General features: G+C 44.7%; 1 protein-coding gene across 1 annotated transcript in view; it reads left to right on the top strand.

Moving 5' to 3' along the window:
* LOC146197500 (echinoderm microtubule-associated protein-like CG42247) overlaps positions 1 to 17,220 on the top strand; it is an 82,729-nt gene that overhangs the window by 54,406 nt on the left and 11,103 nt on the right. Inside the window, exons 9-17 of the mRNA XM_084597191.1 lie at positions 2,426 to 2,527; positions 3,768 to 3,857; positions 4,064 to 4,201; positions 4,353 to 4,499; positions 4,804 to 4,929; positions 6,137 to 6,274; positions 9,668 to 9,793; positions 10,678 to 10,834; positions 11,533 to 11,630. Coding sequence (XP_084453317.1) covers positions 2,426 to 2,527; positions 3,768 to 3,857; positions 4,064 to 4,201; positions 4,353 to 4,499; positions 4,804 to 4,929; positions 6,137 to 6,274; positions 9,668 to 9,793; positions 10,678 to 10,834; positions 11,533 to 11,630 — 1,122 coding nt within the window. The remainder of the gene's footprint in view (positions 1 to 2,425; positions 2,528 to 3,767; positions 3,858 to 4,063; positions 4,202 to 4,352; positions 4,500 to 4,803; positions 4,930 to 6,136; positions 6,275 to 9,667; positions 9,794 to 10,677; positions 10,835 to 11,532; positions 11,631 to 17,220) is intronic.

A 17,220-nucleotide genomic window follows, 5' to 3' on the forward strand; every position in this document is an offset into this window, starting at 1 on the left:
TGCTGATTGTTCACCGCATTTGTAAGTTATCAAAACTTATTTACTTATTTTCCTTTGCTGTTAACCTACTTTGAAGGCCCTAAGACATTATAGTACGAAGGAGTGAAAGAAGAAAAATAAATAATGAAAGAGCAAATACGTCTTTTTTTATGCTGATTATGCTATCGGTGACGGAAGTGACGGAGACAGAATAGTGATTGACGTTGTGAGTTGTGCGTGACAAATATAAATCTGAGCAGATCATGACAGGGCGATTTTAAGTATTTAATTTATGTGTTTATATATGAATATATCAACTCACATTTGGTAACGTTAAGTCTAATTCATCATGGGTGGCACCTCGATTGAATTTCGGCAAGACCGGATGGGAGCCTAATGGCACCACTGGTGTTAAAAATCACAGGATATAAAACGCAATCATATGTGAACAGTCGTAAAAAACCATAACAGACAAGCCATTGATGTATATACGAAATAAGAGATGCCTTTTGAGAGAGTCCTTCGGCACACCAGAGGCTACTGAAACTGTCGGGGAATCACAGCCGTTAGCAGACGCATAATGTGAGTGATGAGATAAGAAACTCTAAATCCAACTAAGCACGTTGGGTACTGTGTTAAGCCTGCTCATTTTAAACGGAATTAAGTCATTTAAAGCCGTATCGAAAGCTTTAGCGAAGTCAAGAAAAATGTAGTCAACGGTTTGCTTGCCACAGTTTATAAAGGAATAATAATTAGAAATAAGAATTTCACGTCACAAGAGTTACAACTTCCTAAATAATAAAACCACATTGGCATTCAGTAAAGAAGCAGTTGTTTTCGAGCATTGGAATGTTATTGTATACGACGTGTTCGAGAAGTTTATAAGAAAAACTTGTTAAATAGATTAGACTGTAGCTGAGGATAAATAAGTTTTCTCTCGCTTATGTAGTGGATTCATCACTCTCCCAATCGTTCTGCAACGAAGAACACTGCAAGGACTGCGAAAGGACTGTGACAAGAATGTCCTATCAAACGTTTTTGTACTGGACATGTCGATCGCAATGAAATTCATTGAATGGAAACCAATGCATTAATTACGGGACCAGTTTCGGTGTCGCTGCCTCAAAAGCATGAGGCGGATACAAGGAATAGTAGAGCGCATCAGTCTTGGATAGAACCAATATCACCTGTGTCATCGTAAAAGTGGTATTTTTGGTACGTGTTTCCATGGGCGCTTCAAATCGGATATCATCTTGTAATAGGGAGGGTATAGTAGTGCTCAAAACGGTAACATTGGTTCTGAAACGGCATTTTTATGTTGACTGTCCATTAAGACGCAAAAAGGCGAATGTTCAGCAACATGAGGTTTTTAACAACCACGAAACAACATCATTTTTTTTTTTTCTGTTCAGCAAATGTTTGATGTTTGTGTTAAACAATGGTGCCTATAACGATTCGTACTTTCTTTTTAAGGAATGTACACTTTCCATCAGTGAGACCCAAACGTTCTTATTCACTTTACTTTTCTTCTGTGCACACGTGCCACCCGCGTATTTTGTTGCGAAGATACGTGATGATCACTTTTTTACTTTTGGATATCAGCAAATCAAACTCGTTGGCGAAATGTCGGGCTACTACACGATTTATGACTGCTCAGAACATTCCAGTTCATAGGATTTTATATTCTTTAACTTTGCTCGTCTGCAGCGCTTTTTTGCTGTGCTAGGGTCTCATTCTCATCGCACTATCATGCACATATTGCGCCAACTTTTATAAAGGTAGTTACCAACAATTATCTGCAGTGCTCGTAAATTGATTTCTGTGCTCACTTACTTGCAGCCTGTACTTCGTGTCGTGACTGACCGTTTGTTGAGGAGCCATCCGATATCGACGTGTTGCAACCTCTGACAACGTTCTCTGTTTTGAAGTAATTGCTTTACACACCGGTCGACCGCATCTGTCGCAATTCCAGCAATTACGGCGCTATTATCGAATAGTAATAGCGTCATTACGTAATAAATGTGGTTCGCAGTGGGAGACAATGAGTGCTCTGGTGTACAAACCTGGCTCGGGCGCACATCTCACGTGTCAGCAAGAATAAAATCAGATTTTGTGAGCGTTCAAGTTTAGGGCGCTGCTAGCTCACCGTACTAGAGAAATAAAGGAAATGTGCTTCAAGAAAACGAGGCAAATGAAGATTTGGATTCGTAACTGTTGGGTGGCGTGGATTGAACGAGGGCAGCATATGTGCAGACAAAGAGGGTGTTCGAAAAAGATATTGCTAGCTGTTCGCTGATTTCATGTACTCAAAAAAAAAAAAAAAAAAGAGGAGGAAATAAATGCCCGAGTATTTCAATTCGGTCATGAGCATCTTTCTATATGAGCGCTTTTTCTCGAAAACAGAGAGCGCTTCCAAATTTCGGATGCTTTTGTTTGCATCTCGCAGGCCCACATCCGTGTTTGGAAGACGACGACATTGGAAACACTTGCAGTGCTGGGAGCGGGAATCATAAACGTGGGACTATCATGTCTCGGGTTCTCATTCCAGGTGAGGTTACGTTCACATGTTGTATGCGGAAATTGCATACTGTCGCCAAACGCACTCGAGGGAAAGAGCTTTGTCTTCTTGTCCCTGAACTAACCTTCGCTTTTCAGTTACATTTTCTAAGTTGAGCCATTTCAAAACATGTAGCATGTCCAGGTCTGTTAGCTTTCTTCACTGCACGGTTAATCAATACTGTGCTAATCCGCACACCAGTGGTCAAAGCTCTGCGTTTTGCCCGTGCGATGAGTGTTTTCAGCGTGTATTAAGGCTTCTTTTTCTATCCCATCTTCTTGAGCTAAAAAAAAAAGAAAAATAACTTTTTATTGTCGCGGCAAAGCGCTTCCTTTGCGTAAAAAAAAAAAAGAAAAAAAAAGCAGCTCTGAAGCCATTTACTGCTGCAGTAGAAGCTGAACATCGATAGCTTCCCGAGCCACGGCGCGCTTTGCGAAGCATTACGAAGCCATGTACCACTCCTTTCCAATGTCGCTGTTTATGGTAAAGGCTAGACGACCTGTTGTGCATTTACTCGCTTTGTCTGCAAGTTTTAATACCCCAAATTTGAAATCTACACTTGAAAAAAGAATGTCGTAAAAATACTGCTTGCCTATGCAGTAGCTTTGCGGCAACCAACTGGTTCATGCCATAAATGTTTAGCTTTTCTGTGCGCTTCTATCACCGTCACCTTGTTAGGTGAGCTAATTCGAAGACCGATAATATTATGTTTACCGACGTCATACCATGAAAATATCACACTTCTGCCCTAGCTAGGTTGAAAATTCAGTCAACAAAGTTAAAACGCTGCCTCAAAAAACATCTCCGCCCTTACCCAAGTATCACTTAGTAGATCGTCCGTGAAAATTTCATAAGTGCTCTTCTTTGGCTGTGTTTAGACACATTTGATGACGAAACTGACCAACTTTCAAGGCGTCTGTTCCACTGTCTATCATCAATCAATTATCAATCACTTATCTATGGGAATGTCTCAAGTAAGAGTCCTTAATCCCGGAACCATTAGCCGTAGCGGCTGGATGGCCTTGGAGTTTGGATGCTGTTCCTAAGGTTTAGAGTTCGATTCTGACCCCGGATGCCGTATTTTGATTGACGCGAAACGCATAATTACGCCCTCGAACTATGCGATGTCAGCACACGTTAAAGAAATCCAGGTGGTCTATATTAACCCGAAGTTTTCTGCTAAGGCGTCCTTTGTAGCCAATGTGCCGCTTTCCTTCTTTTTTTCCCTCAGGGCACACTCCTTGTCGCAGTAGACTCCAGCCACGACCACGAACTGTCTTTATGGGACTGGCAGAAAAACGAGATCCTTGGCAGAGCAGTTGTGAGTCCACTGCCTCTCATTCCTCTTAGAATTGCCGGGTTTTTTTCACTCACGCATGTCTCATAACTCTAAATGAATATAATCTTCACTTTACGCCAGTGTAAACAGAGCCATTTTTCTTATGCAAACTATGGTGCACGAGCTTACAGGCTACGTAAACACTCACAAGTGCGCTTTCCGTTTCACGGCCCCCTTTGTGTATGCAGGCTAACCCGGCTCCCGTATTGGGTTGTCACTTCCCTCCCTCCGAAAACGAGCTCTTCCTGACCTACGGCGTGCAGCACCTGTGCTTCTGGAGGAAAGGCAAGGAGAACTACCTGGACAGGCTCGACGCCATCACCGCTGTGAGTTCTGCTCGCAGCCTCAATGCGGCCTCTGCATGGAACGCTGGCCTCGAACATTTTTTCGCCGTGGAAAGCCAGTATTTGAACAGCCCGCTTGCGTGTGCCAATTTCTCGTGTTTCCAACGCTGTCTGCGACGTGCTTCATGCGCAGGAGCACGCGCCGAAGACAATCACGGCCGTCGACTTCATGGGCGCCGCTGGCTTCGTAACCGGCGACGACGCGGGCTACGTCACCGTCTGGTCAGCCTCCAACGAAGGAAGCTACTTTTTCATCAGCAAAGAGTTCAGGGCGCACGAGGTGATGATAGTCGGCCGCTGGGCTGTTTGCGCGAAATTATTTGGTGTCCGTTCTTGTGAGACATTCTTTCATTGAGAGAGAAGGGCAGGCGTCGATGCTGAGGAATTCCCGCCGAATTTCAGCGTCTTTTACGTAAAAAAAAAAAAAGAACAGTGGTTAATCTTTTTAATACGAACCACCAGCTAACTCCTTTTATTATTAATCTGCATGGCACGACCGATGTGGGACATGCTAACTTACTAAACTACTATGAAACAAATTCTGGCGATATTTTCACTGTTTCTGCGATGTGCACTTATTTCAGAATGACGTGAACGTCCTGCTGTTTCTGCCGCACAATCTGCTCATATCGGCGTCGGCTGTCGACCGAGAAGATCAGATTAAAGCTTGGGATGCTGACAGAAAGTTTCAGAGGCTCGGCGTCACATCGGCAAGTATTCTCTCCTTAGTGATCTTGTTGTTAGTGTGTGTGTGCGGTCTGAAAGTTTCCTAAGTATTCTGCCTATAGCGTTATTAACGATGACGTGCCAAAAGCGCCAGTCGATGTGCTGGGGCATCAAACTGTCTTTTTGGGAAAAAAAAAATATTTATGACATCAGCCCTGACACTGCTGAATTTGTGATAGCTCTCGCGGGATTTTATGGGTTCCTAACTTCTCTTTTCTCACCTGCGAAAATCACAGAATCGCCTACTTTTCCTTATGTCTAATGAAAACGGAGGAGAAAGAACCAGACATTCGCCAAACTACAATTTTCAGTTCTGCGGAAGCGGGAAAATGCGAGAATATTAATGAGAGCAGATAACACTGTTGAAAGGCGCTATTTCCGTTGCTTCTGTGGCGCAATGCATTAGGGTTATACTTATTTATGAATAAGTAAAGCAGTTTCTCGAATTGACCTTGTACTGCTTCTTTTTCAAAGCTTTCTTCTTTGAACGAAGGATCAACAGCACGAGCATTATTTTTCATTCAGCCACAGGAGTGTGTTTTCTTTTGGGTTGCATTCTGGGGGACTTTAGTTTAAATCGCTGTTAAGCTACTCACCCGAAATCAATTTTTTTCATCAGTCGTTTTCTTTCTTTCATAAACGATAATTAACTGTACAAAAATAATTTCTCATTGCTTACTAGAAGTGGGCTTTACCTTTTAGGCCGTATTTTGAGAAGACTTCAATCCAAATACGCAGTTTAAAAAACACGCAAAAAAGCTGATTTAGCGTGGTTGGGCCTCATGCAACTTAGGTGCACGAGCACTTAGGCTAGAAACTGACGTCGGACAGTTTTCGCGTTCGTCGCACTCTCAAGACCAGAGCACTAAAACAAATTTCAACAAACTCCAACTAAACATTTACTTTCACAGTGCTTTTTCCTATATAAGGGAAGCACTGTATCAGACCATTGATTAACCAGGACTTGTTCTAAGTGCCAAAGCATTAGAGCAGGTTTCTTGCTTTTATTTCAAGAAAACATTACGTGTTCCCAAGCAAGCTTCCGGTCGTGGCTTACAGGCTGAGAGAAACTAAAGCATCACTCCGCTCTCGCACCGCAGCCCTTGGAGTCATTTACTGGACAGGAAGCCTCTGTTTCGCTTCAAGTTTTCACAATGTTGAAAATGATTCCGCGTTTTATTGTTGCCGCAGCTTCCGAGAGGCACGGGTGGCGTGCATGCCATGTGCCAACACCTGCCATTCGCTGCCGACGAGAACGTCTTCGTCGGAACCACGCACAACCTGATCATGGAGGGCTCCTTCAAGAGAAGGTTCAGGCCAGTCATACAGGTGAGCTACTTATTAGCTGCAACGCTTTTAACCTCCGACTGCGTGACCAAGCGCATAAGGTTGAAAATAAAAACTTATGACTATTTTTGACTCTCAGGTTTCGCTGAAGCATGTTTAAATTGAAGCACGAAGGAATGCTGTGAAATTTCAGCGGCACTGACCGGGGCCCGTATTCCTTGTTCGCGTTGTTTTCAGAGATGTTGTTTTCGTCATCACCTCGAGTTGCCTGTTTGCTAGAAGCACCGGAACCGGATGTCAGTTTGGTTGCCACCACTTCCGCTTCCGGCAATTCTACCAATTAGATGAGGGGGAAAACAGCGAAAGGACTCAAATTCGGAGTACGGACCCGGGAGTCTATTTGTAGTAGCGTATACACCGTGGAAGCTTCGATCAGAGTCTTAAGGATCTACAGCTCGTAACACAATGACATGCGGGCCGTGGAATGTTTCCCTGAGCAGCGAGCTAAACCATTGAATCTTTGTAGCTCTAATTTTACACAGAAATGGCATTTGATCGTCAGTATTTTTGCGTCGAATTTGTTTAGGGTACCCGCCTGATTCGATCAAAAGGATGTTCACATCGTCTGTCGCGGCGGCGAAGAAAAACAAGCCGTGGTCCCAGCGATGGCACCTGTGGCGCCACCTTGTTACACTGCGGAGTCGGAAAGACTTATTGCGATGAACAAACAAAACTCTCCATATTTAGTGCACTTTTCACCAAATGCTGATTGTTGTTCATAAAGCAATTTATGAAGCTCTTCAAACGTCCACAAAACGTCCTGCCAACCTTCCATCGCCGAATCTTCATTGCAGTGTTGCGCAAGCAAAATGAGATGACGCGGCCAGGACCATCGCTAGGACAGTGGCTTGCATATACTGTTAAACCAGGATTTTCAGAATATCGGTTATATTTAACTCCTTCTCAAAGATTATCTCTTTGAAAATTTTGAAAATTCTATATAAAACTAGCCCCGCCGGGGTGGTGCAGTGGTAAGACGCCCGACTACTGTGCCGGAGTTCCCGGGTTCGAACCCGACCGCGGCGGCTGCGTTTCGATGGAGGCGAAACGAAGAGGCGTCGTGTGCTGTGCGATGTCAGCGCACGTTAAAGATCCCCAGGTGGTCGAAATTACTCCGTAGCCCTCCACTACGGCTCCTATTTCTCTCTTTCCACTTTCATTCCCACCTTCCTCCCTTCCTTACGGCGCGGTTCGGGTGTCCACAGAGCAAGTGTGACAGTTACTGCGCCTTTCCCTTCCTGTGAACCAATTTAACTTTAACTTAACTATATAAAACTATAGGAAGGTTGCGACTGTCATCGAATTCCAATTTCACCAGTCATTCGATATATCGAACTCCGCACCTCGCAGTGGAAGGTGCCATTTTCCCAAAGATAATTGCTTTACCCTCGGTCGTTTGCCGCATGACACCGCGGACGTTTGCTAGCCACGTGTGGAAAGAACTAGAGAGAATAGTTTCGGCGACGGCCGACTTGGAGCAGCGCCACGCCCTGGAATGTACAGTCGCGGGCAGAAGAATATGAATCACGCTTTGGCGGTCAGAGTCTTCTGGCGCGTTAATTAGCTGAAAATAATTTATGCTTGTTGCATATGTTCGTAATATTTACTTTAGTCTTTGCACGTGAAGGCAGTAAACACATTTATTTCTATTACACAACGGAACAGAAGCGTTTGAATGCGGAAGCCTGGTTCACTGCATTCTGTCCGCGACTGTACGTTTTCCCCAAATGCGCGCGCATAGGCCGTGACCTTTCGGCGCGTGTCACCACGTGATGTTTGCAAGCGACGACCGGTACGGTGAAGAGAGCAGCCAATGCAGCAGTGGTGTTGGGGAGAGGGGAAACAACGCGAAAGAGCGAAGAGCAATGGTGTGCGCATTCTTCTATTCCCCCATGGGTGTGTGGGAGCAGGGAGCAAGGAAATAATTCTGCCGAGCTTTCTACTTCTCTGTCCTCTTCTTCATCTTATCTCTTAGTTCGCAGCAGCACACACTGCCCATACGCTGAAAAAGCAGCTCAGCAACTGACAGAAGCTTTCCCGCCCCAATCGCGACATGATAACGTACAGAAGACAAAGCTTGCACAAATGAACGAGACGAGCATATCAATGCCGGCACTCCTGTCAAGGGCGCTGACACTGCCACGTCCCCCCCCCCCCACCCCCCCCCCCTTCTCACAGGAGCTAAAACTACGCCGTGATGTTATTATCTCCGTTAAGCATGTTGGCGCTCTGCCAATGTGCCAAGGGATGCTAGGTGAACTGCGACGACGACGGCTCGAAACGCAGGGAAACGCTATTTACTTTTTTTCCTTCAAAATTACTTGAGAAAAGAGTCATGGATGGGTTCATTGTGTGAGTGTCCGTCACGCAAGTAAATACGGTGTCATTTATCACGCTTGCAAGAGGTTTCAAGCGTGACCTCGCAATACAATCTGTCGTCCAAGTGGAGTGCCATTTCACGGATTCAAATAGAGCACCAGGTCTTGTCACTGTCGAGCTGCTTTGGCTGCTGCGATTTTCGGGAGCTGCATCTTAAGGCCGTTTCACACGCAAGCGACTGAGCGAACTGAGCGAAGAGCGGCAGCGACAGAGCGAAAAATTTCCAACTTGTTGGAACTGCGTCGCTTTCGCCGCTCGAGCCGCCGCAACAGCTCAAAACGGGTTTTTGTGTTTCCGTGGCAGAAATCGCGAGCGTTTTCGATTGTATGTGAAACAATCTTTGGAGTGACATCAAAACTTCTTTACACAAAATGAGCTCATTGAAGAGAAGCTGTGGGCACATGCAGCCAGCTACTGTTCTAAGCGAGAAAATACCTCCCCCGGATGTTCCTTCAGGCTGCGGTGATATTTGTCCGCCAGCAAAATACGCGCTTATCGGGGAAGAAATTGGATTGAGATTCTTCCTACTAGTTAATTCAAACCCGTGATGCTCTTACCGAAAAGAACGGGTTGTCACCGTTTACAAAATAATGGCGGAGAAACATTTAGAGCCTCTGTGGTCCGTGCGAAAAATGTGTTTCAATGCACGCTCTTAACTTGAGAAAACGGCTGCTGGTGGCAATATCTGTGTATTGTTTTTAATCATTTTTAGCTTACAAATGCCCCGTTATAGTCGAGAGTGGTTAAATTTCTTTGTGATTAAAACGCCGTGCCCTATCGATGCAGGCAACTTTTATTTTTTTCATTTTGAGGTACGAGAAGCGTCCACGGTTGGTTGTACGCTAATTAGTGGCTACCTATTTACTATTGTAATATCATACTAAAAAAATCACCTGGATGTTTTTTTTTTTACCGAAAGAAAATGTTGATACGAGGTCAAGTGCTTCACCCATGGCCTGTGTGCGTATGTTTTTTTTTTTTTTTTCGTGCATGCAGAGCCACTATCGTGAGGCAGTGACCGTGGTGGTGTCCCCATCAGAGAACGTCTTCTTCACGGTCGGTCGAGACAGGGCTGTTTGCCGCTGGAACGTCGTGAGCCTCGTCTGGATGACGCCTGTCGAGGTGCTTGCTCTTTGACACACTTTGCCAGAATAAATTGCACAATATATCACACAATCTTGCACCAACTTGTTTCGTTTAAACTAGCGTGCAAAGTTTAACCCTTACCAAGACAGTTGCACGCACCATTCATTAATTTACTTAGCATCGCAAGCATGAGCTGTGCGGCGAAAAAAGAATGTGTGCTTCAATATATTTTCGAAAACACAGGAAAAAAAGCCTACCAGAGGAAGATTTTCTTCTCTTGTTTCTTTTGCCGCTGTAGTAAACTACACGCTGTGTTCTGTCCGGTAGATTGTAGTTAGTATTCTTTTCTTAATACGATGAAACTAAAAAAAGAAGTCACTTACTCCTGCTGCAATCAGCGGATGAAAAGTTTGTCCGGACGTATGTAGCTGCCGTCGAGTGCAGTAAAAACTGTAGTTGGGATATGGCGACTACGAACTCGGGAAATAAATAAATTAGCACGAGTAATGTTCGAAACAATGTGCAATAATATCTTGCCAGTTTCGCTTATTTTTCCCAGTCGGCTTTCGTGCCGCTCGGTTTTGGATCAGAAGCAAAGGGTGGCCCTTCAATTTCTCTCCAGCAAACAATTCTCAATAAAAGAAAACGATCAGTGTTGTGGAAATTTTCAAGTGTTCAGCGCCCAGTTCCCTTCCCTCGAGCGAAGTTGACAAGAAAGTACGGGCACCAGCTAGCCAGCATTTCATTTTGACGCAAAATTATAGCGACGTAGAACAAAAAGAGCAGGGACACGCACGGCTGCTCGTCGTCGAAAGGGTTAATTATTATGTAACTAAGGCATTAGAGATGGAATCAATCCCGATTCCTCTTTTTTTTTTTTTTTTTTCATTTGCGGGTGGTTTCCCGGGTGTTCTTCGCAGTCGGAGTGCCTGTCCGCCTCGATGCATCCACGGGGTGCAGCGCTTGCTGTGGGCTGCGCCAATGGCCGCGTGTCTGTGCTGGCTGCAGACACCGGCGCGATGCTCACCACGTTCACCGTGGCCAACAGTGCGCTCAACGCCCTGGCCTATTCGCCTGGTGAGACACATTTTTGTAACTTGCTGACACATCCGCACACCCTGTGTGTAAGGATTATCGGATCGTTACGAACTAAAAGCGAAAAGATAGAAAACCACACGTTCCGTGATCGTTTCAGTGCATTGCTCGCTTGGTATTTTGATCGTAACACAGAATTAGAAGAGCGGGAGAGAAGAATGTATTTACTCCTTTGAGCTTTGTTCTACTGCAGGGTCCCGAGAAATATCACGTGACTTCTGCGAGCTGGTGAGCGCCCGTCCTGGTAGAGGACACTGCAATTTACCGCCAAATAGATGGCTTCCATGAAACATATACAGGGGTAGATTTCAAGCAGACACGTAAAACAAAGATTCTCTCGAAACCGGCAGTCCTGCTGAAATACGTTGTACTGACGACAGGGAGCATCTGTGAACCACGCTGGTGTCTCGAATGGACAACAATGAAAGTAAGGCACACGCAGCGTTTAATGGAACGTTACGCCAAAAATCCGGAGTCTGCTTTGCGGGCGAATAATCACGGGCATGGCACTGGGAGGTGGTCATTCGATCTCTGACTGTACAGTCGTCTGAATCTCTTCTAATTTAATGCATATTTCGGGGCCACCAATGAGCAGATTATATCTGTAAGACAAGTTTCGATCATTTATGTGAGACCACTTACCAACCCGCGTCTTTTATTTGACATTACATGTTATGCAGATGGTATGATGATGGCGGTCGGAGCCAACGACGGCTTCATTCACGTGCTGCTCGTGCAAGACCAAGGCCAGACAAATCAAAAGGGCGAAGTCATCAGGGTACGTAACTACTGTTACTGTTGGGACCCGTTTGTAATTTTTCGCGTCGCAATTTAGTCATTTCGAGGTAGTTCATTGACGTAAATGCACAAAGAGGTGAGCGTTCCGATGAATTAACAGCCAGCCGCTTTGAATGAGACATGTCTAGCGTACTTCTGTGGCTCACAGCTTCCGCTGGCCTTACTCATACTTACCCCTTAAAAGTGCTCCTCTACTTATGCGTAATAGTCGCAAAGTCGAACGCTATAGGTTTTTTTCTTAAAGAGCCACTGACCAATCTCCGATAAAAAAATATTTTCCACCTCGGTGAATGTGAGGCATCGTGTTCAGAACGCGCGGCCACAAAATATTTTTGAAAGGCGGCTCCTTTCTCACCATCCCCACTCCAAAGTTTTTTACTTTCTTTCCTTGTCGAGTAGCCTCTATTTTCTCTCCTTCTCTTTAGATGTTGGTGGGATTCGCGGTGTCATGATACACACTTGTGGGGTATTTCTTCCTTTTTGCTTATGCCTAGGCGCAGGGTCGCCTTTCACCGGCAAGGGAAAAAATTCGGCAGCATAGAGTTTTCTTACTGTTTGTCTGGAGGGAAAGCTACCGGCACTGCACTTCAGCCACCGTGGACGCTCCGAGCATGATGGGCCGGCGCGCTACCTGGTCCGGAATAGTCGGGACTTTTTCGGGCACACGGAGAGGACGTATTGAGATGCCTTATCCCTAAAACGATTTTCTCGTTGTGAATTCTTTCCCAGACATCGAAAAGGGGATATAGGAGCTGCTATATGGGGTATTATGCAGGAACTTTGCTGTTAAGGTGAAGATAAGACGGGAAAGTGGATGGCAAGTGAAAGACTGCGGTTGATTTTTGAGCTCTTACTGGCTCACTTTAGTCATTAGGTTGCATGCGTTAGTCGCTACCATGGTCGTTGATAATGCATGAAGCAAAATGTCTCATAAAAGCGCAAGGCACTTCGACAAGCGAAAATTATGAAACGCGTAGATTTTGAAGCCCAGCGGTTGGCCTCGGATTGATTGCTTGCACAAGAGATCCATGAATTCATTCGCGAGAAATGTTAGCCTTTTGTGCTTGTCAACAGAAAGAGTACCGCCCCTTGATTGAGGTAGACTAGATTGCCGCGTATTATTTCATAATTTCTTTACAAAATCTGGACACGAAGTGTCAGGACATAGTGAGAAGAGGCACTTGGTGTGTGCAGATGAATTTCTCAAGGCGCGAACATAGCGCGCAAAATTAATAGTGCCGAAACGCGACCGCACACAGCACCACAGGAACGTTTCCTTTTTTCGAAATGCCAAAAAGAAAAGCTCCAAGTGTTTAAACGATAATTGTCTATTTTGAATATTCCCTCGAGAAAATGTGTTGTTTAAGCGCAGAAAAAAAAAAAAAAACAATATCTCAACGGTGGGGTTTATCTGCCTAATGGGAGAGAAAGTGATCTATCATTTTATCCACATTTTAAAATTTCGTCCTTTGTTCGTCTGTTGGAATATACAGCCAGGATATTGAATTGTACAACATTTGTGAGGTTAAAACTATGCTTAAGTTTTCGGTATTTTTAGTCAGAAGTCGTGGTTACACAATCGGTACCGCACAGGACCGTGATATTTTGGAGAGATCATTTTTTATAATACCAGTTGGAAAATTCCACTTCAAAACGTGACAAGTTTTAGTATGCATTTTTTCAGTGTTTATGAGATGTGGCGCCATCTAGAAGTGGTTAATGAAAGGTACCCGCCATTGCAATGCCTTCTGAAAATCGCTTCTTTTCTTTCTTTTTTCCGCTCTTAATTATGTTTACGGCTGTTACACCATTAAGTTTTGCTACTGAATCTCTTCAACTGCCAGGTGGTTGTGCATTTATGAACAACTTGAAAGTTTGCAACTTCGACACAGTTTATTTTAATGACTGCGGGTGCCGCCAGTATCCATAAACTGAGTTTTGACCAATCAGATCAGCTGTGTTTTGATACGCGGGCCCTACGGGGAGTTTCACAAATGGAAATGTGAAATAGTTCTGGCTTCAAGCCCATAGGACCGCCTACGAGTCAGGATGCGTGCGAGGTGTTTGTGGCCGCAATGCACCTGCAAATCTCTTTTAAATGTATTACTTTTTTTGCCGATATTCTTTGTCCCAAGCTCGCTTTTGGCGTCTGGCCTCCGCCTCCTGTTGACAATATACTTCTTCCTCAACTCACTTTTGGCGTCCGTCCTCGGCCTCCATGTTGATGGTACTCAGCAACCTCCTCTAGCTTTTGCCGCGTTATTGTCTCCGCCTCCCGTCGTCAGCATTCCTCGTTCTGTGCTCGGCTTACCCGACGTGTTGAGCACGCGTAGAGCAAGCCGTTCGATTAAATACAACAAAACTGCTTTGTTAGCAGCGAGCGCTGCTTTTTTTCACTAATCTCGCGGCATTTTTGGGGTCTTGTACTTCTCGATGCAGTTGATGTGCTTCTGCGGAGTCGAAGAATTTGCGATGCTTGCCCCGCGGCGCGTTACTTGTAGACTGTTCACTGTCCGTTGCGCTCACATGTGCAGAGGACACGACAAAGAGATTATGCGATCCTTTTCCTTAGCGCTCTTTTTCCCCATTTCCATCCTTTGCTGGCCGTCTAGTAGATAGTATGTCCCCAGGATGCGGGATCAAATCTAGGCCGCGGCGGCTGCTTTTTGATGGAGGCGAAAAGCTAGGCGCCCGTGTGCTGTGCGATGTCAGTGCACATTAAAGAACAGCAGGTGGTCGAAATTCTCGGAGTCCTCCACTACGGCGTCTCTCATAGTCTCAGTCACTTTGGCATATTAAACCCCATAAACTAAACTAAACTGGAATTTTGGCTTCTCTTCGGGGCTTTCACGGCTGTAGTAATTTGCAATCTCCGAAACATGATCGAATCATAGTGATCATTTATTTAAAAGCCTCGGCCCTGCAAGATTTTCAAAGTTGTGCTTTTTGAAATAATAACAAAATAATAGATAGTTTTTCTCTATTTTTTGTTCTACACTTCTGCAGCTGTTATGCATACATATTAAATATTGTAGCATATATGTTGCGGCTTCTGCGTATTGCCTAGCGTGTTGCCGTTTACAGCTTTGCAGCGCAAATATAAATAAATAATTGGTTCACAGGGAAGGAAAGGCACAGTATCTGTCACACTTGTTTCTGTGTACGCCTGAACCGCGTCGTAAGGGAAGGGAGGAAGGTGGGAATGAAAGTGCAAAGAGAGAAAGAGGAGCCGTAGTGGAGGGCTACGGAGTAATTTAGACCACTTGGGGATCTTTAACGTGCGCTGAAATCGCACAGCACAGGGACGCCTCTTCGTTTCGCCTCCATCGAAACGCAACCGCCGAGGTCGGGTTCGAACCCGGTGACTCCGTCCGGCACAGTGGTCGGGCGTCTTACCACTGCACCACCCCGGTGGGGCACTTCGTCCATTCGTATTTGCCTGTAAAGGGTACTTCACCACACTTTACCAGTATTTGCAAAGAAGACGAAGGTGAGCGTGCGCTTCTTCATTATGTGCGCTTCTGGGCCATTGCTGCTATTCGGCAGTGCGTTGCAAATAATACATGCCACTTTAAATATTTATTGTACCATGGTATGTGGCAAGCCCTAAAGGCCCGGCGCGGGCATTACATGGGGGGGGGGACAAGGGTACAAACAATGCACCCAAAATTGCGATAAGTATACAGTCGTTGACAAGAACACTAGCGATAGTTAGAGAAGTCGATAGCCAGCCACATAATGTTGAAAAGCTAGTGCTTCAAACACTCAAAATAAAGATACAGATGGCCCCAAACAATCAAGTTTGGTTGCCGTTCACAGCTTCGCAGCGTCCATTCGTATTTGCCTGTAAAGGGTACTTCACCACACTTTCTCAGTAATTGCAAAGAAGACGAAGGTGAGCGTGCGCTTTTGGGCCATTGCTGCTCTTCGTCAATGCGTTGCGCAAAATACACGCCGATTTAAATATTTAGTGTACGCTGGTATGTGGCAAGCTGAAAAGTTAGTCCTTGCTCTCGCAGAATTGTGAGACACATTTATTCAAATACCCTAAAGGCCCGGGCGGGCAGTACAAGGGATGGGGGTGGGGGTGGGCGGAAGGTGGGAAAAGAGTACAAACAATGCATCCAAATTTGCGATAAGTATACAGTCGTTAACAAAAACACTAGCGATAGTTGCAGGAGTCGATAGCCAGGCACATAATTTTGAAAAGCTAGTGCTTCAAACACTCAAAATAAAGATACAGATTGCCCCAAACATTCAAGTTTTTCGGAGAGCAGCGCTTTAACACGAACATAAAAAAAGAAATGCAAAGATGAAGGTTACGGCTCGAAGTGATTTTGTAGTCCGGTTACAAACGTTTCGTAATCACTGGGAGATGCAACGGGGGCAGGGAGCAGATTCTATTGATGGATGGCGAGGGGCAGAGGCGAGTGAATGAAAAGATTGGTTCGAGCAAAGATGGGTTGCGCTTCCAGTTGGTGATAAATGCTTGGGAATATGGGATTGGCCGGCGTGATATGATACAACGCAAATGAAGAATGGCTATAATATAATTTGTCGAAAAAGGACAGTACGGAAAACATTCTCCGTCTTTCAAGAAGAGGTAAGTTGAGGGCTGTTTTTATTTCAGTTATACTTGCTGATCGCGAATAGTTTTTAGATATGAAACGGGAACCTTTATTTTGCAGAGACTCCAATTTTGTTAATAGGTATGCTTGATGAGGGTTCCAAATTAAAGAGACGTACTCCAATTTATAGCGCACTAATGTTGTGCATGCTAATAGCTTTGTGTCTTGATCAGCTAATCGTAGGCTGCGTCTGAGGAAGCCGAGTGGCTTGGAAGCCTTATTGATAACCGTATCTAAGTGACAGTTCCATGAAATCTCTCATAGCCTGAGTCGCTTTGGGACGTTAAACCCCGCAAACCAAACCAAACCAGTTCCATGAAATATCTGATGCTAAATGTACACCTAAATAGTTTGTGATGGGTACCGATTCAATACGCACGTCGTTCAAAGTGTAATGATATGATTTGGTGCTAGATGTTGTGGTAAATCTGACAAGTTGTGTTTTTGAGGTGTTAATTTCTATTTGCCATTGTGTGCACGAATTGTTGATCTTATCAATGTCTGATTGTGAATGAGTACAGTCTGAAAGATCAGTTATCTGTCATATCACGCAATCATCAGCAAATAGTCTGACGGTGGAATTTAGGTCATTACTGATATCATTTATATAAACTAAGAACAAGATATCTCGGAGTACAGACCCTTGCGGCACTTCAGATTTAACGGGGGAGTGGGAGGAGGAATGGCTGTTAACAAAGACTAATTGATAGCGGTTAGCCAAAAAAACTCCTTATCCAGCAAATAACCTTACAATTTGTGTTTCAATTCTTAAGCTTCTTTATTAGACGTATATGTGGGACTTTGTCGAATACTTTGGCGAAATCTATAAATACGGCGTTTATTTTAGAGTGAGCATGAACTGCATGGTGAAGGTCAGTAACCAATTCAAACAGTTGTGTTTCGCAAGACCTACCATGTTCGAAGCCGAGCTGATTGGAAAAA

This window comes from Amblyomma maculatum, chromosome 3 (genome assembly GCF_055883805.1).
Source record: "Amblyomma maculatum isolate TAMU_Amacu chromosome 3, ASM5588380v1, whole genome shotgun sequence".
Taxonomy (NCBI): Eukaryota; Metazoa; Arthropoda; class Arachnida; order Ixodida; family Ixodidae; genus Amblyomma; species Amblyomma maculatum.